The sequence below is a fragment of the Staurois parvus genome, unplaced genomic scaffold, assembly GCF_062004578.1.
Source record: "Staurois parvus isolate SC_StPar_1 unplaced genomic scaffold, SC_StPar_1.0 ptg000441l, whole genome shotgun sequence".
In the NCBI taxonomy this organism is placed as follows: Eukaryota; Metazoa; Chordata; class Amphibia; order Anura; family Ranidae; genus Staurois; species Staurois parvus.
The window spans coordinates 489,368-515,856 of NW_028318237.1; the positions used below are offsets into that span (position 1 = coordinate 489,368).

Genomic DNA, 26,489 nt, shown 5'->3' on the forward strand with positions numbered 1-26,489 from the left:
ACCCCCACGCATTTGCTAAAGTGTAGCGTGTTTCTTTGTGGGTTAGGAACGTGCACAATTTCGTTCACGTTCCCCAAAAAACTAAACTAGCCCAAAAATTCTATTATTATAGACTAAATAGTTTTGAAAAGAGCAACAGAACCTAGACTTAAATAAGTTGTTAATCTGAGCCCCTCACCCAGTATACTGGAAACCAAAAGTAACTAGATGGTACCTATTTGCTTTGTGTTCCCCGATGTTTAGCTCATGACAGGTCCCATGCAAATACTGGTTTTGTGAAAGTCTGTATTTGCATATGCCAAAGCAGTAGACACCCCTTCCCCCTCACAATACATTGTTAGGCTTGGTGATCAGTCACTCAGGCACCAAGTGGCATTATTCTGGTGAAGTAGGAGGTGGTGTGCCTAGTCCCAAGACAAAGTATGCCATTTTGGTAGGTGGCAAAGGGAGGGGACACAGACACCCTGCCAAGCAACATAGCTAGGTCACCACCCTTACTTCTCTACACTACACTTAAGAAATACAACTTGGTGTCTGACTCTCCTCTTGATGGAGATTGGATAATGAAGGAGAAGCTCATCACAAAGCCTTTACTCTGCTCTCTCCTCCTGTTAGCAAGCCCCCAGAGTTAAATTGTCAGCACTGTATTGAGTGCATGTATAAAATTAATCTAAAGAGAGACTCTACCAATCTGTAGATGGAATTAGTTCATGGATATGTGGTACAGACATTATTTCTAAAATAAATAGGACATAAAAAATGTCTTTAAGGTACAATTGCAATGATGACTTTAAAGTGTAAAAATAGCCAATAATTTTTTTTTGTTTTGTGCCATAATAGAAAAGTTGAGCCTACCCTACAGAGCTCTTATATAAGCCAAACAGTCATATCAAAATGTATCTGAACCTGCTGGAGAACTTTGCTCCACAGCACCAGACAGGTCAAGAACTGGACAATTTCACAGTAGGGGTCATGGAAGGCCACACTAGGAGGACTATGTGGCTTTGTTGGCAGTAACAAAGGATATTAAGTATTTTGTTTTGATCTGATGAATGACTTAATGGGCCTGTGTTCCTGAAAGACTTTGCTATCTTCAAGACAAATCATATAGAAGCAGCTAGTGTACAGTAATAGGAAGACTAAACAATTTGGCAGGAATAGGAGGAAGAGTCACGTATAAGTGGGCAAACTATCTCTATTGGCAGTCAGATGGAACAGGGGATCCTGCTGAACTGTGCACGGAGGCACACAGGCTGTTGGCTTAGGGCCAAAAATGATTGTTAGAAGACATTAGGTGGATCTTCGTACGTGTGCTTTCACCATGCTGAAGGGACGTTAATGACAGCTTTGCCCCTCTTGATGACAGAAGTGCCATGTCCCTATTGTTTCAAACAGAACTTCCTTTGTTTAGAACGTCTTGTGTCAATTAGTGGCGTTAGTACACGTACTCCGAGGGTCCGGGGCTCTACAAAATAATCACCCTTTGTTGGGTATCGGTAGCAATGTCACGTTGCCTTCCATTGTCTGTCCTACCAGTTTCCTGTTTGTTGAGGCCCTCTGAGCGTCATCATGTCGAATCTCCAGGAACAAGTTGGGCAAATGGCTTTACGTTAACTGGAATTGGAAGTTTATGCAGGAGTTGAGAAAACATTTTGTCCTTGTTCTAAAACCTTTGAGTTAGATCAGAGGGCAACCCCGGCGAAAACACATCTTTACAGGAATACACGATCTGCGTATTTACAGTTTTGTGATGTTCCAACCAGAGCATGACCCCATGACTTTTCAGTAATTAATTTATCTTCTCTAAAGTATATCCATAACCAAAACACTTGTTTTCCCTATTTTGGATAGAGAAGGGAAGGATTGAGACCCTTTTTTTTACCATCTGTGTCCCACAGGTGAGATTTCCCTTTACTTCCTGTTCTGTACACACAACAAGAAGTGAGAGGAAATTTCTCCAGAGTGAGGGGAAATCTCCACTTAGACAGTTGTCACCTGGACAAGTGTACTCATTGGAAGATTTACCTTCTATCAATGTTCTGGTGAGAAGTTGAAATATTGGATGTTCCTTTGTTTCCAGTCCAGGTTAACAGGACAAATAGAGTAAATCTTCTTAGTGGGGACACAGGCAACAATAGAACACCAACAGTGGTTTTAAGGAACATGTAAACCCAACATTTCATAATCCTGATATGTGCCTGCTGTACCATGTACTTGTATGAAAAAGTCTGTCTGCTTTCCTATAATTAAAAAAAAACAAACTGACTACTCTAGGCAGGAGAGCACAGCATGGTCAGTTCTCTAGCTGTCATGGAAACTGGGTCTGCTCTCCTTCAATGAGCAGACTTCTGCTGGCTCGCCTCCCCCCCAGCACAGTCATTCACCAGGGAGACCAGTGTACTGCTGTTTCCCCACCCTCACCCCTCTATGCAACTGAGAGCAGAAGGTGTGTGATCACTTATAGAAAAAGGAAAAAATGTATGCAAATATATACAAATGTTTTACCTTTCATTTCTGTTTTAGACTTAAACTGTATGGGTTGTTTACAGGTTGTTTTATATCCAAAATTAAAACTTTAGTTGGCTTTAGATGCGATTTAAAGCTGAAGTTTAACCTGCTCATATTTTGACTTCCCTGGTTTCTCTTTTCCCTGTCATCAACATGCTAATGAAATAATTAAACAAATCCTTTCTGTTTTCATTGCACACCTTAGTTTAGATCTAGTGATGTCATCACTGGGTCTTTGTTCTCCTCTAAGAAATGCAGGCAGATTAATAGCTGGTGGAAGGGGATGCCAGGGTGCTGCACATAGCTTCCTAAGAACATCACAGCACCCTGCCTCAGTACTTCTCTCAGGAGCCCTCAGTCCTGATACAAGCAGTGCGCCTGGCTCTTAGGAGGATTTATGCAAATATCAAAATACCTTGATGGGTGTATGTCAGTCTGGAAGGGTGGGCGCTTCTAGGCAGACTTCCCTAGATAACACACATGTGATACTGAGGCCATAACGTCATTTTCCCATGACCAGTGCTAGTAAAGGCTTAGAGCAGCCATGAGGTTTAATGTCCACACACTCAATCCAGGTTACATCTGCTTTGCTTCTGTCCAGTTTGTTGTACCACTTGATGGAAAACTAAACCGTTAACTTGGTCAGTTTTACTTCTCTTTTCCTCGAAACTGGAGCAGCCAAATTTCTAATTAGTTCCTTATTACGATTTTTTGGGTATGTTAAGGGAACGCAGAGGAAGTAATTTACGCAGTTCCAACTATCTATTGTGTCCTCTGGATGCCTCCAGTTTCCTTCCTGACTACTTCAGTAGACAATGACATCCAGAGCGACAAAGTCATCACAGACCTTAGTCATAGTTTTTTCTTTTTTTTGAAGGGCGAGCAGCCGAATGTACGACGCCAGGAAATTTTCAAACCGGGGGAAAAAAATGTAAGGAAAAACATATTACAAAAAAAAATATCATCTGAGTGTATTTTCCTGAAGAATTCCAATCAAAACATAAAATGACGTTGTTTTCATGCCGACCTTCCGCAGTTGAGGAGTATTAGCACACCCACATCCATATGAGTGAAGACTTGAATTTCAGCAGAGAGTAATAGGTCTTCTGTCCTGCCAGACAAGACTGGGCTATATGGCAGAGCTGTGTAAATCTCACGACGGCATGGATACACAGCCCTCTTATATGTATTTGTGTATTTAGCTCAATTATCTTTAAATCTGAATTTGGTGACTATAGGTTATAGATTGCAGTAAATGCAATTGTATACATTGTTGGATCCTGTCCCTTGCCAATGTGTTTGGATTTCTCTATGTAGCAGTTTTTGGTGGTGTTTTACAAATTTTGTATTTTTTACAGCTTTTATAAACTTCATACCAATCTGCAGTTGCAGTCTCTCTCTCTGTATATACATATATATATATATATATATATATATATATAGATTGTAAGATTTAGATTGTAAGCTCCACGAGCCGGGCCCTCCTATTCCTTCTGTACTGAAATGTATTGTAATTGTATTGTCTCCCGTTATATTGTAAAGCGCTGAGCAAACTGTTGGTGCTATATAAATCCTGTATAATAATAATAATATATATCTGGACAGCTCTGAGCTATGGATGCTAAGATGCGTGTATGCAAGCAGTTACCCAGAATCCTTTCTGGAGCTCCGGATGTCGTATCCTAATACCTTTAAAAAAAATGTACATTTTATTATGTGTGCTATGTGATGCTCTTGGGGGAAAGGAAAAAAAAAAGGTGAATATGAAGTGAGATGGTAAATATTTTCCCTAACATCCTGGCAAACACATTTTCCACATTCCTCCAGAAGCTAATTAACGGGAGTAAATCAGCTGAACAAACCTGTATTTATCCTGCAAGGAACATGTGCCGGCCTCTGCTTGGTGTCCCTGGAAATAAAATCCCGCAGACAGTTGCCAAGCTGTCATGTTACTCTCTGAGTTATGTGTTTAAACTTTGCCGAGAGGCCGGGGATAAGGACTGCATTGAAACCAGCAAAGGTGTCGCTGGCTTGGGCGCGCTTAGCAGACGCTTGGAAGTGTGAGCTGCGCAGCCTGACCCTATGCCTTTCATTGCAGTATTTTTTATTAACTCTTGTGTGTGCTGACATCAGCGGACAGGGGGCATTCTAGGGTGTCATTATCGTTACTTAAAGGTCCCCTCCTGTCAAAAATGTAAGAGTAAAGAAAAATAGAGAGCTGTTTATAAAATCAAGATTAACTTTAATTTTGAATGTCACTTGATGTAAAAGACCCTGATCACGGTTTTAATGGCGCCATCTTTCTGACTATTGGCTGAGAGTCACCGCCTTCCTCTTTAGACGCATCCAATCAAAGCACAAAAGATGGTCAGAAAGATCCAAACCATCCAGCGCTCAGACAAAGGTACTCACGTAGTACCTTGGCAAGTAATCTTTTACTCGATGCAACACTTCTAAGATTGGGCAAGCTTCAACATTCTGTAAAAAACACACACAAGAGGGTGCAAACGCTTAGTGCATTGCACACTCACAAACATGAATAAAAACAGGCTTATTGAACAACCACTCCAGCCATAGACCACATCTCCTATTCCAATGCCACACGGTTGGGAAGCTTATGCGTTTCGGGGGACAAGCCCCCTTCCTCATAGCTAACCTAAAGATGGTCACATGACATCATGGGGGTGGAGCTGTGACACTGGGAAAAGCAGTACAGCAGTTGTCAGAGGGTCAGAAAGATGGTGCCACCATGGATAGAATCTTGGTTTTAAAATATCCTTTTGGATACCTATATTTTGTAGTATTAAAATAATTCAAGTCAAGGAACCATAATACTATTGTCTGAGTTCATGATTTTAGGATAATTTAGTGAAGTTCTTTTTTAAAATATCCCCCTACTTCCATGATTGCAAACTACCAGGTATAATACTTACCTTCCTGATCTATCAAGCTTTCCTCCAACATGATCCCAGCCAGCTCCTTTGAGCCACAGTCCTGTTCATTTTTAGGGGTTGCCGTAATAATGATGGCCTCCAGCTATACCTCGGAGTACATTTTACCCAGAGGAAAGGAAAGGGGCTGCAGTTCATATGCGTAGTATGAAAAAGTTGTTTGGTACCTTGTTGGAGGAAAGATCACCAGACTGGGGAAGAAGGCAAGTATTATCCCACATTGCCTGCAATCAGGGGGGATGAATAGATTTACTAAAAGTCAACTTCACTAAACATGAAGTTGACATAAACACAGGGGACACACCCTACTGTCACAGAGTTTCACCGATTCAGCCCACTTTCTTGGAACACCAATTGCTGAGCCATGTGAATATGCCACAATATTATTAAACTCTCTTCCCACGGTAAGCTCCACCTTCTCTTATAGAGTGAAATGCAAAGGCACAGAACAGAATTATGAGACTAGAAGTTGTTATGAGTTACCTTTACTATTGTTTTTGTGCTAAGCTATTGAATATATCTGAAATAGTTAAAGACCTGGCTCTGTATACTAAAAAAAAAAAAAAATCCATGGCAGCTCTTAAAATTCTCCCTACGCTTGAGGTCAAATCTAAGTTCCAGACTGTGAAATTGGACCATTCCCCAATTCACTACAGTCGACATCCAACCGGCTTCCCAAACAATCAATACCCTCGGGGTGTTTTCTTTTCCATGTTGAAAGATTTCTGCATGAAATCTATGGAAAGTCTTGAAACAATTTGGCTAATCCCCTACAGTCTGGATAGAGAGCAGAGGCTTTTGTTGTTGCAATTGTGGAGTTTTTTTTTCTACCTAAGTCAGGAAGGAGACAGGAAACAAGAGTCACACTTTTAACAGCTGTGCCTTGCCCACACTGCTGCTGCCATGACGTAGTTTGGCTGGGGTAACATGGGGCCGGCAGCTCGAAGAGCGCAGAGGTCAGGAAGACGGGTCACATTCTACTGTGTTATTGGAGATAGTGGGTCCTGCTGCTCCTGTCGGCTCTGCTCATTCCTCACTCTCTTCCTCTCATTCTTGCTGAAAACATCCTGTTTTCCAAATAGCCATCTAAAGGATTCCAAAAAATTGTCTGTTTCCACATTGTTCAGGGCCTCCTGGTATCAGATTCCAGAGCTGCTCACAAATATGAGACAGAATCGGGGACGATGCCCCAAACTGACAATCTTTCATGTAGAAGATGGCTGTATAAACAGTGACAGTGCTCTTTACCAAAAACATGCATGCCATGGTACCAGATAATATCAAAATGATGCATATTGTTTACTAATGGTCTGAAGAGTTTAAGATGATTAATAAGACATGCAAAAAGATCAAAAAATGACAGACAAATTAAGATTTGAATTTCTCTAGTGACAGTCTGTAAACAACTATTTGCCAAGACGAACCCAACCCTTTCACCACTCACAAGCCATCCTATATCCTCCTCGATTCCTGGCAATCAGAAGGGTGCCAAGGCCCTGGAGACTGCTTTTGCTCCACTGTAGTCCACCATCCAAATAATGTGCCTCACACCGAAAATGTTCAAATCCAGCCAAGTTTTATTGTAATGACAGCACAACACTCACTCCCACAGAAAGCCACGCTCCCAACATGTTTCACTCACAACAGTGCTTAATCATGGAGATCCCCATGATTAAGCCCTGCTGTGGGTGAAACATGTTGGGGGCATAGTTTTGGGTAGGAGTGAGTGTTGTGCAGTCATTGCAATAAAACTTGGCTGGAGTTGAACATCTTTGGTGTTCAGCTATTTGCCAAGCTGCAAATGTCTGTTTCTGACAAAGGCACTCATTGTCATGCCACAGATTAGACTTACATGGTCCTGTCCTTTCCAGATCATCATAGGCAATGCCTAAATGTGGGATAGAATCTGTCCATTTGTGGCCAACCTACTTACAGGCCACTGGAACCCATACTTAGTCACCTGAATATACTCCTTTGCATACCTACAGCTGATGTTTGGAGACTGATCATCAGGTAGAGACAATCATTCGGTATTTTTCCTTAAACTCTGACCCCCACTCAATGAGATCATATGACCAAATTACGGGGTACCTGATCACATGATCCCAGCATATAAGTATAACAAGACTTTTGTAAACTCATAAAAGGGCAGGTTGATCAGGATGGGATTGTTGTCTTACGCTGTATGTCTACTTTATAGACTAAGTCCACATATTAGTATTCAGTAGATATTGGAGATTAAAACACACTAACAGTTTTTTTCTTTTAGTTTGATCGCTTCACTGACTTCACAGGTCTGCAAACCCGCTTTGCTCATTACAAGGGTATTTAATCTCCATAAATTTTATTTAATGCAGAATGTAACAGAAGTAGCTGGAACACACAAGGATGGGAGGAACACCCAACATTTTCAGGTAGATCTTGGAAATTAAGCCCCCCCCACCTCACAATTTGTTCTTTCTCGGGGATTCTGTTGATGAGATCTCTACCCTAGGTTCCTGTGTCTGCACACCTACTGTGTCCATTAAGAAGAACACCCACTCCCCTATATTTTATATTATGCAGAGTGCTGGAACTCCCAACGGTGGGCAAGAACACCAGAAGCTCCCAGGTGACAGGAGTTGGTAATTACATCAGGGAAATCTTGCTTTTGGAGTATCCAAAACGCATAGGAATCCAAGGGATAACTCCACTTACAAGGCACTACCTATAATTAAAATATCCCATTTGGTTGGACTGACCCTTTAACAGCCATCTTTCTGCTGAACCATCTCAAGACCCAAGAAGCCATGTCCAGCTTGTATACAATGGACACAGGTTTCTCAACTGATACAGCTGCCTCAAACAGAGCCAGAATTATACGTTCATGTATTAATTCCTAGTTTTTCAAGATGTAACAAGCCCGAGAGTACAAGTTATGACTATCATTAAGTACAAAACTGGAATCTCTAAATACATTAATAAGACTTAGATAGGAAATTTAACTAAACCAGAAAATATATTAATTTTGTTTAAATTGTTCCTTGTACTAGGTTTGCAATGGGTTATTAAGTAATTTACTAGTTAACAGTGCAACATTATGGAAACGTTTGCAAGAGCACAGTCCATTCACACTCCAAGCACAAGCTGTCCAAACTTCATTATGTGTACATAAACTCTAATAATGGCCTTTGTCACTTTACATGTTGCCAAGTGTGGCCATTGTCTCATCCATGTTTTCTGTGACCTACTCATATCCTACTATAAGATGCAGCATTTCAGAAAGCGTCATAATCATTTGATTGGAGCAAAAATATTTTTTGTGCAGAAAAGATTATATTTAACTAGATGTAATTAGTTTTTTTTGCTTACATTTGCAACATTGGCAACTTGTTGGATGTAAAGTTGACATGTGACAAGAAAAAGATGGGAACATGTTTACAGGAAGAAAGTACACCACATCCACAAACGCTGACTTGTAATTAGCAGAACAGAAGTTCTATTTCTGCTTTTCTTTAGTTCCACAAATTGTTTCCTATTTTTAATTTAAAAGTGGCTTCCTACAAGCCACCCAGTTGTGTTACCTACTGACCACTACCAACCTACAAGAGAACTAAATGAAAACAGAACTCCAGGCAAACAGCTAACATACAACGTGGCACAATCTATGGACCTTTTCATCACTTTACCAAAAGAATTTGGGCATTATACAGTGGTCTAAGGTAGCCCCCTCTGCAAATCCCATAATACAGGTCACATCATAACCTATAAAGACACACTGCAATTGTTCTGCAGCAGCTGGAAAAACAACAGTAGCTTGGCCAGACAAGGCTCTACACATCCAATCAATGTTCAAAAACTCAACAGACAAGCTAATTAGATGCATCCAGTGTGCATCAACAGTACTTCACTAAAACTACAGACAAAAGATAGCAAATGTCATGACAGTCCAACTGTTAGCCATCTGCATGGACAAGTATAGTCATTGTCTAAGTTTGCAGTGAAGCAGCATGTGCAGACACCACCAATGCTAGCTTGATCTTTGCGGAAACAATCAGCTCATAAAACCCATACCAACTACTTGCCCCAGCCATGAACCTAGCACCCATTGCCCGATCCGGATGAAATATGCCAGAGCGGGCAATGATGAGCTCACGTCTACAAGTAAGGCTCTATATTTGTATGGAGTTTCTTTGTTCACATCAAGAATCAGCTGTTGTAAAGTTCTACCTCCCAGCATGCTTTGCAAAGTGGCCAATGTTAACTAGAGAGCCACATTTTTATATGAACAAGGGCAGTGCTTGGATTTGTAGTATCAAGATTACTATTTTATCCACAATATGCCCCAAAAGACTCCTTTTCCTGCAGTACCAGAGTTCAGAAGCTAGTTGGGCACATAACAGTTTTATCTGTAAAAAGTACAAGTAAAGTAAAATGGCTATTCACAACTATCAAATATATTGCACAAACCAGAGACACAACCATATTACATTATCAGGGAAAAGGAAAATTGTACTAAAAGCAGAAAGTAATATAAAATAAATACATAGTAACTAATCTATCAGTTTCATTAACGTTCACCAAATCAAAGCAGCACAAAATTTTAACCAAGGAAATGTTTGATTTCTTGAACCAATTTAAATTGTAAATAAATTGTAACCCTCATCATTAGCTGTATCCCCTTATGCGAACATACTGAATGTGCAAAATGCTATACTTCAGCATACGTATTCTCTGAAACCAACAGTAAAGTTGAACATTTGCACCTATTGTTCTTTTGAATTATGACTTAACACTTTATGATTCAACCATAGAGTTTTCCGTAATCCAGTAATATCTAATGCCGGTTTAATTTTGTAAATCAAATATTACATGATCACTTTAGGAAAGGCAGTAAAACTGGGTAATAATACATGCAATTGTTTGAATAATAATTTAAAAAAAATCTTGTAGCTGATTTTATGTATTTCATACGAGCCCGGCTCAAACTTTCACTCTGTAAAGTGCACAAGGGATCTTGGACCTTGCCTGGTCCCACTAAAACCTGCAACCACATCATATATTAGGATCCACAAAGCGACCATGACACGTTACGCACACTAGGTTTTAGGGCTTGTTCACACCATGTCCATTGAGCTGTGTTTTTCTGCACACCACTGCACATGTATGATGAACAGGGCACATAAAAATCAACTGTTCACACCATACATTTGTGGTAGTGTGCAGAGAAATGCAGTTCAACAGACATGGTGTGAACAAGCCCTACTCAAAAGGATATTAGTAAGCACCCAGTGTGCATCATGCATTAAGGTTTCTTTGATGTCTGTAGGCGAGTGCCCTTTGCCTGTTTAATAAACCCACCAATCGTGTAAGATACCATGGTGAACTCATTTGTATAAAAAAAAATCTTGTACTGAAAGAAAAGATTAAGGTTGTGTGTAGGACCATTGGAGGTGAAGCGTTTAAATTTAGTTGTATGTTTTTATAATGCCAATAAAGGCTTTCTATTTCATTCAGTTATATTTGGAAGAAATGAAAAAAAATATTAGTTTTAAATAGAACATAGAAAACCTCATTAGCCAGCTAAACAGTATAATTTTCGATTCTCCGTCTGTTGCAGAACTAAAAGGCTTAACGGATCCGAAGTCTGCTGGTACTTGAAGTTCTACAACAGCCAAAGGTAAAGCTACTTAATGCACGGGCCAGTAATATAAAGATAGTTCTTTTTTAACGACCTGAAAGACATTCTCAGCTAAGCCTTCTCCAAAGAAGAATGCAAAAGGTTTGGAGTTTAAGTCATTAAAGTTATTATGGTTTTTGGGATAACTTAGTTCCCTTCTTTAGGCATTAAGAAATATATAAATAATATAATACAATAAATAAAGAAGTATATAAGAGGGGATCTAGGGTATTCTTAAAGCTTGAAAGCCAATAAAGGGGATCATCTACATTCTAAGCCTTCTGCATTCTTCTTTGGGGAAAGTTTAGCCGGGACGATAATTGGTTTTCAGGTCGTTAAACAAATACACCATAACTTTTTTTTTTTTCAACCCAAGTTTCGAACAAAAACTTTTTTTTTAGCCAACCAAGAGACCTCTTCTCACCTTGTTTGATGCCATTTCGCTGACTGATCTGTAGGTCTGAATGGTCTCCAGCTGATCCAAGCACCAGTCCAGCTCTTCCAAGGTGTCCATAGCTAGTTTTTGGTAGGAGTCCTCTGCAAACAAGCACATTGACATGTAGTCAGGCTCCAGGCTCTGCATGGTGGGCTCAGGAGTGCCGCAGCTCAGACACACAGTGCTGTAAGAAGAGCAATGCTCCTTCATTATGGGCTGTCTGGGCTCCTGCTGCTGCTCTGCCTTCCTCACTAGTGACTAGCACACTCCTGTCTCAGTCCCAGCTCTGCCTGTTTTTTATCAGCTCTCTGCTGATGTCAGAAACTTCCTCTGTACTAGGAGGAGGAACTGGCCTGACAGGCTGATCTACATAGATCTCAAGCACAGCTTTGCCATTCTTTAGAAGCTGCTTACAAGATATCTCAGTATTAATCAGACGCTGACTGCGGCCGCAGGGTACGGTGAAGCAACGCAAAGCTTTCCCAACTTTCTCATTCCTATTAAACTCTTTTTTCTTCTTACTAAAGGAGGCTAAGGAGAGTTTAATCACAACGGCTTATGTGCAATGTACATGGTGGTGGGAAACACCTGAAATAAGGTTTTTATAATTTAAAAAGAAATGTAAAAGAGTAATATTTCACTTTTTGCAAAAGATGAATAAAGTTACCCACATTGATTAATAAGAAAAAATGTGCATGTATGCGTTTTCGCATTTGAGCCTTCACAGTATAGCATCTGCAATCTGTGGATGATGGGTGCACTGCTTTGGCTCCTATGGACTATCCTTCCAGCTGCAGGTCCACACTGAAGTACAAACCTTCCATTTTTTGAGATAGTATTAATGGACCACAAGAGTGGTGAAGTCACTGCGCAAGAACTACATTTAGAATTACAAGTCCTGCCACAATGGAAGATGGGGCTTGTAGTCTGTCCATTCATAGATCTTCCTGAATGGATGATGCAGCTCCATGCATAGTCGCAGTAAATTAAAAAAAATGATAGGAGCTGGCACGGAGTAGAATCCCCGGATTCTGTAAGGGGGGGGGGGGGTGTTTGTGGGTGGGGAGCAGAGTACTGACCATGTTTCATGTTACACCCTAAAGCTAGCCATTCTCTTATCAAAATTCAACTGGTTTGGTCGGGATCGGCCAAAAAATTAGATCAATGTGTGGTGTGGCAGTCCCTCTCAACAGAATCGATTGTTTAATCGACTTCCCTCTAAGGGACATGTTGAAAGACTTTTCTCCACCAACGTCTGCAGCAAAGCTGTGCTTTCTGGCAGAAGGAGGCAGAGATAAGATCAGTCACCCTCTACAAAGAGAGCAGCAGTGAGCAGTCTGTATTACAGGAAGGTCCTGCACAGAAGGAAAGTCTCACACTGGAATACTGCACAGATCTGGAAAAAACACACAAAGTACACTGAGATTCAAGAAGAATACACATGATGAATGTATTTAGACAATATGTGCTTATCTCAGAGTTCAGTTTGAACCAATTGCTACCCTATACTACATGAAAAAAAAATGTTTTGGCTTTGGATATACTATAAAGGCCTTTTTTTGAAACATCCAATAGAACTTTAAGTTTAAATATGACAAATACATTCCAAAACAAAACATGTTCAATGTCTTCCAGTTTATTGTCTTTCCAAAACAGCCACAGCCCGAGTAGAAAAGCCTACCCCCTGCCAGCAGCTTGCTCTCTGTGATGAAGCAGTAGTCTCCTAGATTGTAAGCTCCCAGGATCAGGGCCCTCAAATTCACCTTGTATTGAACTGTGTTGTTGCTGTATTGTCTCCCGTTATATTGTAAAGCGCTGAGCAAACTGTTGGCGCGATATAAATCCTGTATAATAATAATATTAATAATATATAAATCCTGTATAATAATAATACTAGTCTCATTGCAGAGATCTGGCACATCCCACTTAGTAGCCCTGTGACTGTCCTTTATTGTTCTTAAAGCGGAATTCCACCTGAAAAAAATAAGTCAGCAGCTACAAAAACTATAGCTGCTGACTTTTAAGATACAGTCACTTACCTGTCCCTCGGTCCAGCGGTGTCCTCAGCACCGCTGGTTTCACCGGCCGTCTTCTCTCCCTGGTGCCGGCATCTTCAGTGTGGGCACTCGGCTGTGACAGCTTGTGGCTTCACAGCCAGGTGACCACTGCGCATGCGCGAGAAGCGCTGTGCTTTGTGAATGGCCCCCATAGTCTTGTGGGACCTGTCCCGTGCCCCAGAAGACTACAGGGAGGGAGAGGGGGAGGACAACTTCCGCTTCCGATTGCCTAGGTGATCGCAGTGGAAGTGGGAGAGGGTAACTATCAAATTCGGGAACCCGCTCCCCCCCCGCTCCCCAAAGGTGCCAATCCTTGATGGGGAACGGGGGACAAAGGCTTTCCCCTTTTGGGTGGAGCTCCGCTTTAACGTCTGTGCATCGCCTTTTAGAGATTCATGGGAATCAATATGATCTCTTGATGCTTTACTCTGCAACTGATTTTCTCTGAAGTCATTTAGTAGGAGTGCTGATTGTGTTGTCCAGCATAAAGATAGCTACCACAGGGAGCAATAGTCCAGAATATTATAATAGTTAGCACACCTTAAGTGCAAGTGCAGCATGATGACGTGGGCCCGTTGAGCACTAACAGAATGCATTTTGGTTCTGATAAAGTAAGAAGTATGAACGTGCCATGAAAGACGGAGCTCCACGCCTGTCTCTCCTGCAGCACGTTATACAGTCTGATTAGCATGTGTTGGAAGGGCGTAGAACGTGCAGCACATGTATATGGAGAGAGTGATGCAAAGGGGGTTTCATATTCACCCGTCTCAGATCACATGAGAAGAACGGACGTGCTGCCAGAACTGTCACCTCCGAGTTAATAACTGATTACCGTCGGGTCCTCCGCCTTCGGGTACCCGCAGCTGCTCTGCCGCTGTTTAACATTTACACAGTGATTATAAAGGAGATGGGGAATGTTCTACTTCTCTGTGCAACCAGATTTGTGATTTACTAGTATTTATAATAGCAACAAAGTGTCGTAATGTGCTTATTTCTAATTCATTACTGCGTTACATTGTTACTGCGTCCGGCTTCTGACCCCACTATGTGATAATACAAAGTTTAGCCTGCTGTCCCTAGAGAACGAGGTGAATTCTGCAATGCTGAAATAAAGTTTTTAGGGAAGAAGGGCCCTTGCACATGGATGGTGCCTTTCTGATCTCCCAAAGATCCGTGAACCGATCCCCTGCTGAATGGGAGCCAAATAAAACAAAAGCAAGCCCTTACATAGATTTCCCCTCTCTATTTATCCTGTTTAGATTTATCCTGGACCATGAAAGAAAATCACCAGAACAGGAATAGAGGGGAAATCTGTAACCGCTTCTTGTTCACCCATTGCTATAGATGGCGGACAGGAAATTGTGCCAATGCGGGATAACATGCACACGCACTCGGGAGCCTGACGATCGGTATATCGCTCGCACACATCAGATCACATTACAGTTGTGTCTGGACGATCACATGGTGTTTTACCTTTACTATGTGATTGCTGTGACCAATCACAGCAATCACATTGTAAACACTGAAAGTGAAAGTAAAGATCACTTTTCTCTGCTCTCACTGTGGGAGCCTGTCAGGCTGCTTGTACACTCATGGACTGCTGTGCAAGCCACCCTAGTGTCCCTGATTAATGTCTCAGTGTCCCTGATCACTGCCCATTATAGTCAATAATAAACATGAAGCCAGCCTGTCACCTGTCCCAGTGCTCACAATAACACAGCCATACACCATACCAGCGTCTTGATCACCGCCATACCAGTGTTCTGATCAAAGCCATAACCCATATGAGCATCCTAATCACCACCATACTGCATACCAGTGTTCTGATCACCGCCATACCCCATACTAGCAACCTGATCACCACCATACCCCATACCAGTGTCCTGATCACCCCATACCAGCGTCCTGATCACTGCCATACGTCATACCAGCATCCTGATCACCCCCATACCAGCATCCTGATCACTGCCACACGTCATACCAGCATCCTGATCACCCGCATACCAGCGTCCTGATCACTGCCACACGTCATACCAGCATCCTGATCACCAGCATCCTGATCACTGCCACACGTCATACCAGCATCCTGATCACCTCCATACCAGCGTCCTGATCACTGCCATACATCATACCAGCGTCTGGAATTTTAGGGTCTCAACTGATCAATTTTCAAATATACATCCTATAGTTTGTAGACTCTATAACTTTCACACAGACTAAATAATATACACTTGTTTGAGTTATTGTTACCCCAAAAAATTTTGTAAAAAAAATACATTTTGGCCTAAATTTATGAAGAGAAATTGTTTATTTGCAAAATTTTATAACGAAAACTAAGCAAAAAGTGATTTTTTTTCAAAATTTTCGGTATTATTTCATTTATATAGCAAAAAATTAAAAAAAAACCCATTGGTGATCAAATACCACCAAAAGAAAGCTCTGTCTGAAAAAATATGATAAACATTTGCATGGCTTAGCAATTGTCATTCAAAGTGTGATAGAGCTGAAAGCTGAAAATTGGCCTGGGCTGGAAGGTGATGAATGTGTCCGGACATTAAGTGGTTAATGGGGACAACCAGCGTTCCCCTCACTTTGAAGGGATTTTCTCTTACTTCCTATTGTGACTATGGGACAGGAAGTGAAGGGGAATCTTCCTAAGGGCTCATGTACACGGGGCGTTTGGAAAACTCTTCTGAATTATGGAAACTGACTGCTGGAAAATGTAGGTCAAAAAATGTTAGTTTAGCCGCCTTTGCATACTGCGTTTATGTGCGTTTGCGTTTTGAAGCGCTTTAAAAGATAACCTCAGGAGACCTTCCCAAATGCCCAGAATGCACTGAAAAACAGTAAAAAATTAACTATTTCAGACATTTTGAGAGGAATAGAGAGAGCAGAAGCAGAGAGAGCAGTATGTGTTGAGATGACCTGTCTTTTCTGGTTGTAGTCACTATAGATCCTATCATGAGCATAATGCGGCACGTTCTACCATTGTTTCCTTCACGCGAAATCTGGAACTGACTGCGCTGGTGTACCGGGTCCATTTGAATACATGGAAAACACTTTGCATGCATTTCTGATGATGAAAAAAGGCTCCAGACAGCATCTGGATATGGAAGAGTTAAAAAACGCTTCTAAATGCAAACACTTATAAATGCGGTTAAGTGCGTTTACAAGTATTTGGTGTTTGAAATGTTTGAGAGTTCAGGAGCTGCTGAAAAAAAACACAAAAACGCTCCTGAATGTCAGTTTATCAGCTGCAGTGTACATGAGCCTTTATGGGGCACAGATGGCAAAAAATCTGATAGAGGTTGTAACCCTCCCTTACTCCAAAATGGAAAAAAAAGTATTGCCTTTAGTTTCTACTTTTTCTAAGAAAAAAAAAGTGCATTTATTATTTTTTAAATTGGAGCCTGCAAAGTATCTGAACCATGATCAGTGCACAGGCTGCTGCAGACTATTCCCCCAGTCCCAGGTCCATATGAAGGTACACACCTTTGGTAATGGTGCTGGAGCAGGGGCGGACTGACAACTCATGGGGCCCCCGGGCAATAGGGGATCATGGTGCCTCTGTGTCCTTGCCCAAACTTAAAAAAGCGTATTAAAAAGGTACCAGGGGTAACTCATGGGGCCCCCTACTGACCCTACTGTTGATTGAACTAACATTGATCTGTCAAAGGAGTCTCATACTGGTAATGTGTCACCTCCCCCATACAGATCATCTATTATATTACATTCTGCACTCTATGGGTCTCCTCCATTCATTGTCAATGCCGACTGCCCTTTGAGAGTTGACTGAATCTGTGAATGAATTGTAAGCGTCATATAACTGTGTTCAGAATCTCTGTGTTCCCTGCGCGTTCCCTTCTCTACGTCTCTCCCTCCAGTGCTCAGCACAGATCCTTCTCTTCTTCTATAGTCCATATTCTGTACAAATGACTCACTGAACTTTATAACATGATATCAGCAGCTACCATGGGGGATACTACATGAAACTGGACACTTTAATAGAATACAGCAAAGTGCAGTACTCATAGAAACCCATTAGAATGTCTCTGATACCAGTATAACCAGTACAATGACCTCTGATTGGGTGTAGTGCTTTACTGTGGTTTAGCCCTTTGCACTGATTATTGATGACATGAGATGCAATAGAGACATGGAGTGTGACATTCTGACATCACAATGCAAGGAGAGAATTTATTTCATTTACAGGCGTACCTCAGTTTACGAACGCCTCGGTTAACGTAATTTTCGGTTTGTGAATGAAAATCCATTGACAATAATGGCTCGGTGTACAAATTTTTTTTCGCAATACGAACTGATTAATTGGTTTTCAATGCATTTACAATTTTTTTTTAATCATGTCCCTGTACAGTATTTATGCTTTTAAAGTGCACTTTATAAAGAGTTTTGAACAGATAAGACATTTTTAAAACTTTTTTCTGACCTCCGGAACGGACTGATTGGTTTTCGATGCATGCCTATGAGAAACCGTGTTTTGGTCCCGCAGAACGAATGAAATTCATAAACCGAGGTGCGCCTGTATTTATAACTAGGTCAGCACTCTACAGTTGTGCTCAAAAGTTTGCATACCCTGGCAGAAATTGTGAAATTATGGCATTGATATTGAAAATATGACTGATCGTGCCAAAAAATGCTCTTTTATTGAAGGATGATGATCATATGAAGCCATTTATTATCAAATAGTTGTTTGGCTCCTTTTTAAATCATAATGATAACAGAAATCACCCGAATGGCCGGATCAGAAGCTTCCCCCCCCCTGGAATGTTTGGCCTTGGTACAGACACACAAGGTGACACACACGGGGCAAAATGCCAGTTAGAGGTTAATGTCCCACATCTGTGTCCAAAGCCTTGACTATGTCAATTAGTACTGTTAAATCACCTACAAAGAAGTGGAAAGTTCGGGGATCTCTTGATACCAAGCCAAGCCAAGGTAGACCAAGAAAGATTGCAGCCATATCATATTTTAATATCAATGCCAAAATTTCACAATTTCTGCCAGGGAATGCAAACTTTTGAGCACAACTGTACATGGGGGGATTTACTAAAAGAGCAAAGTTCAAGCTTGACTCCCGAGTACAAAGACTTCCAGTTAAAACTCTCCCTCAACAGCCACAAAGGCGGTGTTAATTTTCATGTCAAATTTCGATTTAGTTTTAGTCGTATTTTAATCATCTGAATTGAAACCGAATTTTATTTTCGTTTAGTTTTCGGCACTGAAAACATTTAGCTGACGAAAACTATGACGAAAATACTTTCGTCGATTAAATTAACACTGCACAAAGCATATACAACCAACAACCAGCCATAACATTATAACTACTGAAAAGTAAAGTTGATAACACTGATGACAATGGCATCTGAAAGTGGGTAGGATATATTAGGCAGCAAGTGAACATGTTGTCCCTGAAGTTAATGTATTGAAAGTTGAAAAAATGGGCAAGCAGGGTAACTTTACAATTTTCTGCCCAATTTCCTTTAGATTTACCTTCAACTATGTAATGCAAGGGCCTGCCCAATTGGATACCATTGAAAGTGTTGTTTAGGTTTGACCTCGTATTATATGGTTTTTGGTAAATCTAAAGCAAAATTCTCAAGAAAATTGTATAATGTATGGCCAGCCTAAGGCCAAATTGTAATGGCTAGATGACTGGGTCACGTGGCTGGACCATGTGACCGCAACCACGGGATCTGTTGTTTTCAGAGCGGGTGCATTGAATTATACTTACCTTGATGGAGTCTTAGTTGGATCAACCATCTGATGAGTGATTAGTATTATCCGAGTCGATCTGGTTTGATGAATTTCCACATCTATTGATATATGATTTAATGCTGATTAAACACCAGCATCTGGTGAGTTTGCAGTTTGATGGGGTGTTGAGCACAATGTAAATCACGGTTGTAGTGGAAACTCTTTGAAGAAAATGATTTTGGACTTTATTATGAATTGATTTTTTTATATTATATTATGGATTGATATTTTTCACTTATTGCACTTTTTGGTGGAAGTGTCTATATTATTTATTTATTTTTGTTTTGGAATATATATATTTATTTATATATATATTTCGTCTTTTTTTTTAATTTTTGGGGATATTTTTCGTATTTCATTAGAGAGCTCTGTTTATGGTATTTTTACTTATTTATGTTTTTACAGGTTATCAGCTTAGAGTGGCTCCCCCTACTTTGTCTCAGCCAATGAGGAGGCAGAGGTCTGCTTTTGTGCACATTGCTGGACCGGAATCAGACTCAGGTAAGTATAAGGGGGGTTGGGGAGCTGCACACTGAAGGTTTTTTACCTTCATGCATAGAAGGTAAAAAACCTTCAGCCCAGGGGCGGACTGACAACTCATGGGGCCCCCGGGCACTAGGGGATCATGGGGCCCCTGTGTCCTTGCCCAAACTCAAAAAAGCCTATGAAAAAGGTACCAGGGGCATTTCATGGGGCCCCCTACTGACCCCAGGCCCTCGGGCAGTGCCCGAGTTTCCAAATGGTCAGTCCGCTCCTGCTTCAGCCTTTACAACCACTTTAAAATATAGGGAATAAAATGTGAAAAGGGAAAAATAATGCAACGGCCACATCTAAGGACCGGTAAGCTGCAATTCCATTTTTTTGTTCTTGGGTTTAGATATGCTTTAATGATTACAGAGCTGCAATAATTTGTATCTTCTCTCTCTGCCTCAATGTTTATATAATAAAAGAAAAGCAGGCTTCCTACGACTCCTTTATGAGTTTATTATTATTCTTTGGTTGAACAATAAAAGTGTCAGTGTTTGATTTCTCCTCCCCGGAGTATTACACCAGAGTTTATCTGTGTTAAACCAATAAAGCCGACTCTTTTCCCTGAAAAAAGTTTAATAAGCGATGAGTCAGGGAGGATCAGGCTCTGCGTCACCCAGAAGGCGAAACTCGCCAAGAAGAGCAACCTCCACGCAATGTCAACACCAGATCATCGCCTATTGCAACTTTCCCGACCAATATCCGTGTTGATGGCTCACAGGGCCGGGTGAATAAGCGCACTGTGTGTTTGAGTTGATTGTTATAAACAGATAGAGTAGGTGATGTGGATATCATTCAGCTTTGGCAAATATAAAAGTTGGCAGTTGGCGACTATAAACACAATGAGATCCAAGTCCCTCCTACGCTATTTGCTGTCCTGGTTGGTGTACCTGCACCAGTATCATATACTAGATCGGATATAGCCAATTTGTGTGAAGCCAGGTGGTTAACCACACTTAGACAAGTTTTTTCCCTAAAGAGGAATTTCAGTTTCTGTAAAGCTAGCACTCCCCCCTCCCGTTAATTTTTTAAAATCCGGCATATGCCCAGGTGTGCCAAATGACTCTGGCTGGCCTTTGAGGCCTGGCAGTGACCAGCAGCACATCTGCACACTTGCCAAGTTTTCCCACGCATGAGCAGACAACCTGAGATTCAGGTCCAAAATCAACAAACCAAAATTCCCAGCTCTCTTACCAGCCGGCCTGCAACCAACTGAATTGTCTTGTGTAACAGCTCATGTTAAAACAAGGGGTCTAGTTTACACACCTTTGCAAATATATATGTAAGCTGCAGAGGCCACTTCACGGCACCCCAGTATATCTGCAGTCCTAAGTCTAAACATTTTGAGAGCCTCCAAAATTGGAGCACATATATAATAATGGATAGATTGAGGGCAGGTATGCCTGGAGGGCTCCCACCTAGGTATAGGAACGCTCCCTCCAGGCATACCTGCCCTCAATCTATCCATTATTATATATGAGCTCCAATACTGGGGTGCCACGAAGTGGCCTCTGCAGCTTATGCATGTATTTATTATTATTATTATTATTATACAGGATTTATATAGCGCCAACAGTTTGCTCAGCGCTGTGTATTTGCAAATGTGTGCAAACTTAACTCCTCGTTTTAACGTGAGCTGTTAGACAGGGTAGTTCAGTTTGTTGCAGGTTGGCTGGTAAGTGAGCTGGGAATTTTTCTTTGTTGTTTTTTGACATGTGTCACCCTTCCATGTGCTCCTTGCTGCATAGGCCAGTTACAGATTGGAGTGGTTGCCATTTGTTTAACCTGAGATTCAGGACCTCCAGAACTGCGTTGTCTTTGCACAGGCGCATGGAAAACCCTGATGTGTGCACGGATGGGACAAAGGTCTTTGATAGGTCCTGAAGGCTGGGCAGAGCCAATCTGTACATGCATGGAGTGCAATGCTATTCTTGCCCAGTCACTAAAAAAATTAAAAGCACAAAAAACAAATGGATCTATTTGTGGAAGAGGGAGGGGGCTGGAGCCAGGTGGAAATAACTTGTTTTGTGGCAAAGGTCCATGGAACCAGCTACAGATATATTTCTTATGTTATGTACATGCATGATAAGTAATGTGTAAGTATAACACTTCCAGGTATTTATCACCTCCCACAGAGATAAAAGTACTCCCCTTGACTATGTCTTCATCTGCTTTTCTCTCTAGAAAAACGACTCCATCTTTGTTCAGGCACCATCCATCTACTTCCTGGACTAAGGAGCCGGCTCAAAGATAATGTAAACCCTGGTGCCTGTGCTGTTCTTGGCTGTGTTCACAAACGTCTGCCCCTGCTACAGCCTCTCACTGTGACTTCCCACATGGAAGAAAAATATATTTGAAATATATTTTAAAAATATTCTTCCCAAATATATTGCCATATATTTGAAATGCTACAATTTTGCCCATATTCAATATATATATATATATATACATATATACACACTGCATGTTGAAATGCTTTTTATTACAAAGCATTTAAAAAATATTTTTAAAAATAAATTTCAAATATATTGTATGTCTTTAAAAATACAGATCTACATTTTTGGAATGCATTTACAAATATATGTAAAAATATATGTTAAAATTACTTTTTTATATATTAAAAAAAATCTGAAGACTATATTTAAAAAATATATATTTAAAAAAAAAATTTAACATAGAAAAAAGTACTTTTAACATATATTTTTACATATATTTGTAAATGCATTCCAAAAATGTAGACTTGTATTTTTAAAGACATACCCTATATTTGAAATGTATTTTTAAAAATATTTTTCATATATTTTGTAATAAAAGTGCATTTCGGTATGCAGTATATATATATATATATATATATATATATATATATATATATATATTGCATGTTGAAATACATTTTTATATATTACAAACTATGAAAAAAATTTATATATTTATCGAACTATATTTTGAAATATATTGAAAATGGGCAACATTGTAGCATTTCAAATATATGGTAATATATTTGGTAAGAATATTTTTTTTCTTCCATATAGGTTGCTACAAAGTTACAATGCTGCAGACTGATCACTGAGGGGAAGAAGATTGAGAAAATGCTTCCTCTTTTTGCAGCAGACTAATGGCATCACCACAACCTAGGCAAAGTCACTTACATTTTGTTTAGTTCCATTATAATAAAAAACTAATTCATATTTTTATCCTTCTGAGCTGCTTTAGAGTTTTTCGATGTGGACCTGTCAAAAACTACCAACTGCTGTTTGTTAGCCACAGGAAGACATCAGATCTCTGTCCCAAGGCCCACTTCTAATCAGTTTACAGACATATGCCTCCATCATCTGCTGGAGGTTATTAGTACTGAAGCATACAAATGGATACCTGTGATGTAATGAAGCCACAGGTGAGAATGATTCATAGTTCATTGCATGATATTGTTTTAGAGTGTTTTTGTCTTTCTTTTACCGCTGTTCTGATTTGATCCCCATCTGGCTTCTGTTTTTGTTTAACCTGCTTTTACCTATTCTACACAGCTCTGCCTGAACACCACCTGTCCTGACCCTTGCTGGCCTTGGCCCCAACAGGGACATATAGGGGTTCATTTACTAAAGGCAAATAGACTTTGCAAGTGCAGTTACACTCTGCAAAGAAATTTGTTCCAGAACTAAGTAAATGAGCAGAAGCTTCACTTTGCAAAGAATACCCAATTACATGCAAGGGAAATAGACAAAAAACAAATTTTTTTGCTTGCACAACATTGGATGATGAAAGTCAGCAGAGCTTCCCCTCAATTACTTAGCTCTGGAGCAACTGCTCTTGCAGAGTGCACAGTCTTTTTACCTTTAGTAAACCATCTCCTCAGTGCTTGATCGGGGCTTCAGCTTTACGTTCTGTTATCTTTTATTTTGAGACCTCCCTCTCAAAGACATACAGAACAAAAAAACTCGGACCCAGGGAACCCTCACCCTGCCTTGCTCAGAGCCACTCCAGAAAATAAAAGTACCAGCAATCATAACAATGAACCTTTTCACTGCCAAAGCCATTTTTGTGCATTTTGCACACGTTTAAAAAAAATTACTTTAGCCTGTAGATTATATAATACCATAAAACAGGGATGTCAAACTGGCGGCCTTTCAACTGTTGCGAAACTACAAGTCCCATCATGCCTCTGCCTTTGGGAGTCATGCTTGTAACTGTCAATCTTGCAATGCCCCATGGGACTTGTAGTTTGGAAACAGCTGGAGGGCCGCCAGTTTGACACCCGTGCCTTAAAACATTAGAAAGTGTCTGAAAGCAAAAACCCTGGAGAATAAAATGATGGTAGCTTAAATTTTTATGATATATTATGATATTTGATACAATATTTGCTCAACAGTTTTTCAAGTGCAAATTTTCAGAAAAAATATCAATTCACTTTAGTTTTAGGGCACAAAAACGCAATGTTTTACCCAATGTTTTTTGTAAATAATAAAGGATGAGGTTCTGCCCAGTAAATAGATACCAAACAAGTCAGGCTTTAAAATTGTGCATGCCTGTAAAAGGATGACAAGCTTTAGTACCCTATATTTTCCATAAGCAAAGTTTAACCACCCCAAACTTTAGAGTTCATAATGGTCTTAGAATTATTGTTCTCACTCCGGCGTGCGAGGTGATCTGTATCTTAGTAATAATTAATAAAAGCAGCGCATTACAAATAAAGTCTATATATCTAGTGCAAAGATCCATAGGAAAGCAAAAGGAACACTCATTTTCCTTTGGTATCTACCTGATGGTAAACGGAATACATTGACGGGTTGAACCTTTCCTATTACAACTATGGATCTGGTACTCCATTGAGTCCTGGAAACATCTGTGAGCACATCTCACCAGAGAAAAGTGTTTTTGACTCTTAAGCCCACAAAGCTAGGAGTCCATCTTATCTGGTGAGTGAGGAGAGCACAGGGGAGGGAGCACTGAGCACCACGCGGTTGAAATTTGTTCCAAGGCACGGGATATTTACATTGGATTTTTCAGAGCATGTGACACTGTTATTGAAGCACATAATCACGAAGCACTAGATATATGGACTTTATTTATAATGTGCTGTGTTTATTAATTATTATTATGTATTAGTGTATTTCACTTTGAGCAGCAGCATTCTTCAGCACAATTTGTTAAGCTGGTGCAATTATTTTGGTATAGTAGCGCGGGGTATTTGTTGCTTAGTGATATGTAAAGTTAGAGCTCGGAATTTTTCTTTTTTGTTGTTTGACATGCATCGCCCTCCCATGTGTTCCTTGCTGTGAAGGCCAGTTATAGACTGCAGCAGTGGCCATTTTTTGTACTGTTGAACTGTTGGTCGAGGGGGTGCACTGGAAACCTTAGCTGCCATTGTGCTACTTGCTGGGTGTCCAGTGCGCTCCCTCAGGTTCACCTGCCCTTGGTCTATCCATTAACCCCCCTGGCGGTATTCCCGAGTGTAGCTCGGGGTAAACTTTCAGTACCAAAAGCGGTAACCCCGAGCTACACTCGGGAATACACTGCAGCGTTGCTCTGGGATCCCTGTATCACTTACCTTGTCCTTCACTCCCGCGTTGTCCCCCCTGCAGTGTCCCCGGTCATCTCCTCTGGCCGATGCCAGCATCCGCCTTCCGGGTTCCGTTCCCTGCGAGCGTCGGGACTCATGGGGAAGGGAACCGGCGGAAAATTTAAAAATGTTAAAAAGTGACATTCACTAAATACACTAAAATCTCATAGTATAACATTCCTGTATCAAACCATTTCACATACATTTTGTCCCGAGTGCTTTGTCCGGCGCCCTGCCTGCATTTTTACTGTTCTTTCTGCCTGGAAACTGAGAAACGTCCATGGCGTCCAAAAAGCGTCCCTTTAGGTCAAAAGCGGTTTTAGACCGGCTAGAGAACAGCGATAGTAGATTATAACCACTTTCAGAATTGAGTGATAATGATTCGTGGGGGAAATTCGTCATCAGACACTGAAAACGATTCTGCGACTTTGTTCAGTGATGTGCGAACTTGGCGCTATATTTCAAATTTCAGTGTTTTTGGTTTGATTACATTATTGAATTAAATTTATTATTATTATATTATTATTATTTAGGGTTATTTATTATATTATAATTTATGATTTCATGTTTCAAATTTTATCTTACCCGGGATGTTTACTAGACTCTTGTTCGGACAGATTTCAGTGAGTTATTCCTAAGAATTACAGGCCTCAATTAAAAAAACAACATTTTTCCATGCAAAAAAATATACCGCTTTGAGCACAGAAATACTGACATAATCATACAGCTAGGGAGGTTAAATACATGTGCCTCTACTATGGGGGCTCTTAAAATTGTAGAGTTAGGAACTACAGAATAATGGGGTGTCATGACGTGGCTCTGTAGCTTACGCATGTATTTGCAAATGTGTGCTAACTAAACCCCTGTTTTTAACGCATACTGTTAGGCAGGTTAATTCGGTTTGTTTGCAGGCTGGCTGGCAAGTTAGAGCTCTGAATTTTTATTTTTTGTTTTTTGTTCCATGTGCTCCTTGCTGTGAAGGCCAGTCATAGACTGGGGCAGTGGCCATTTTTTGTAT

The 26,489-nt window shown here is 40.5% G+C and overlaps 1 protein-coding gene across 2 annotated transcripts in view; it reads right to left on the bottom strand.

The window, feature by feature from the left end:
* PDE4B (phosphodiesterase 4B) overlaps positions 1-26,489 on the bottom strand; it is a 545,522-nt gene that overhangs the window by 22,347 nt on the left and 496,686 nt on the right. For both annotated transcript variants that reach the window (XM_089687949.1, XM_089687950.1), the window contains one exon: positions 11,543-11,655. In XM_089687949.1, the coding sequence (XP_089544075.1) occupies positions 11,543-11,655 (113 nt within the window). The remainder of the gene's footprint in view (positions 1-11,542; positions 11,656-26,489) is intronic.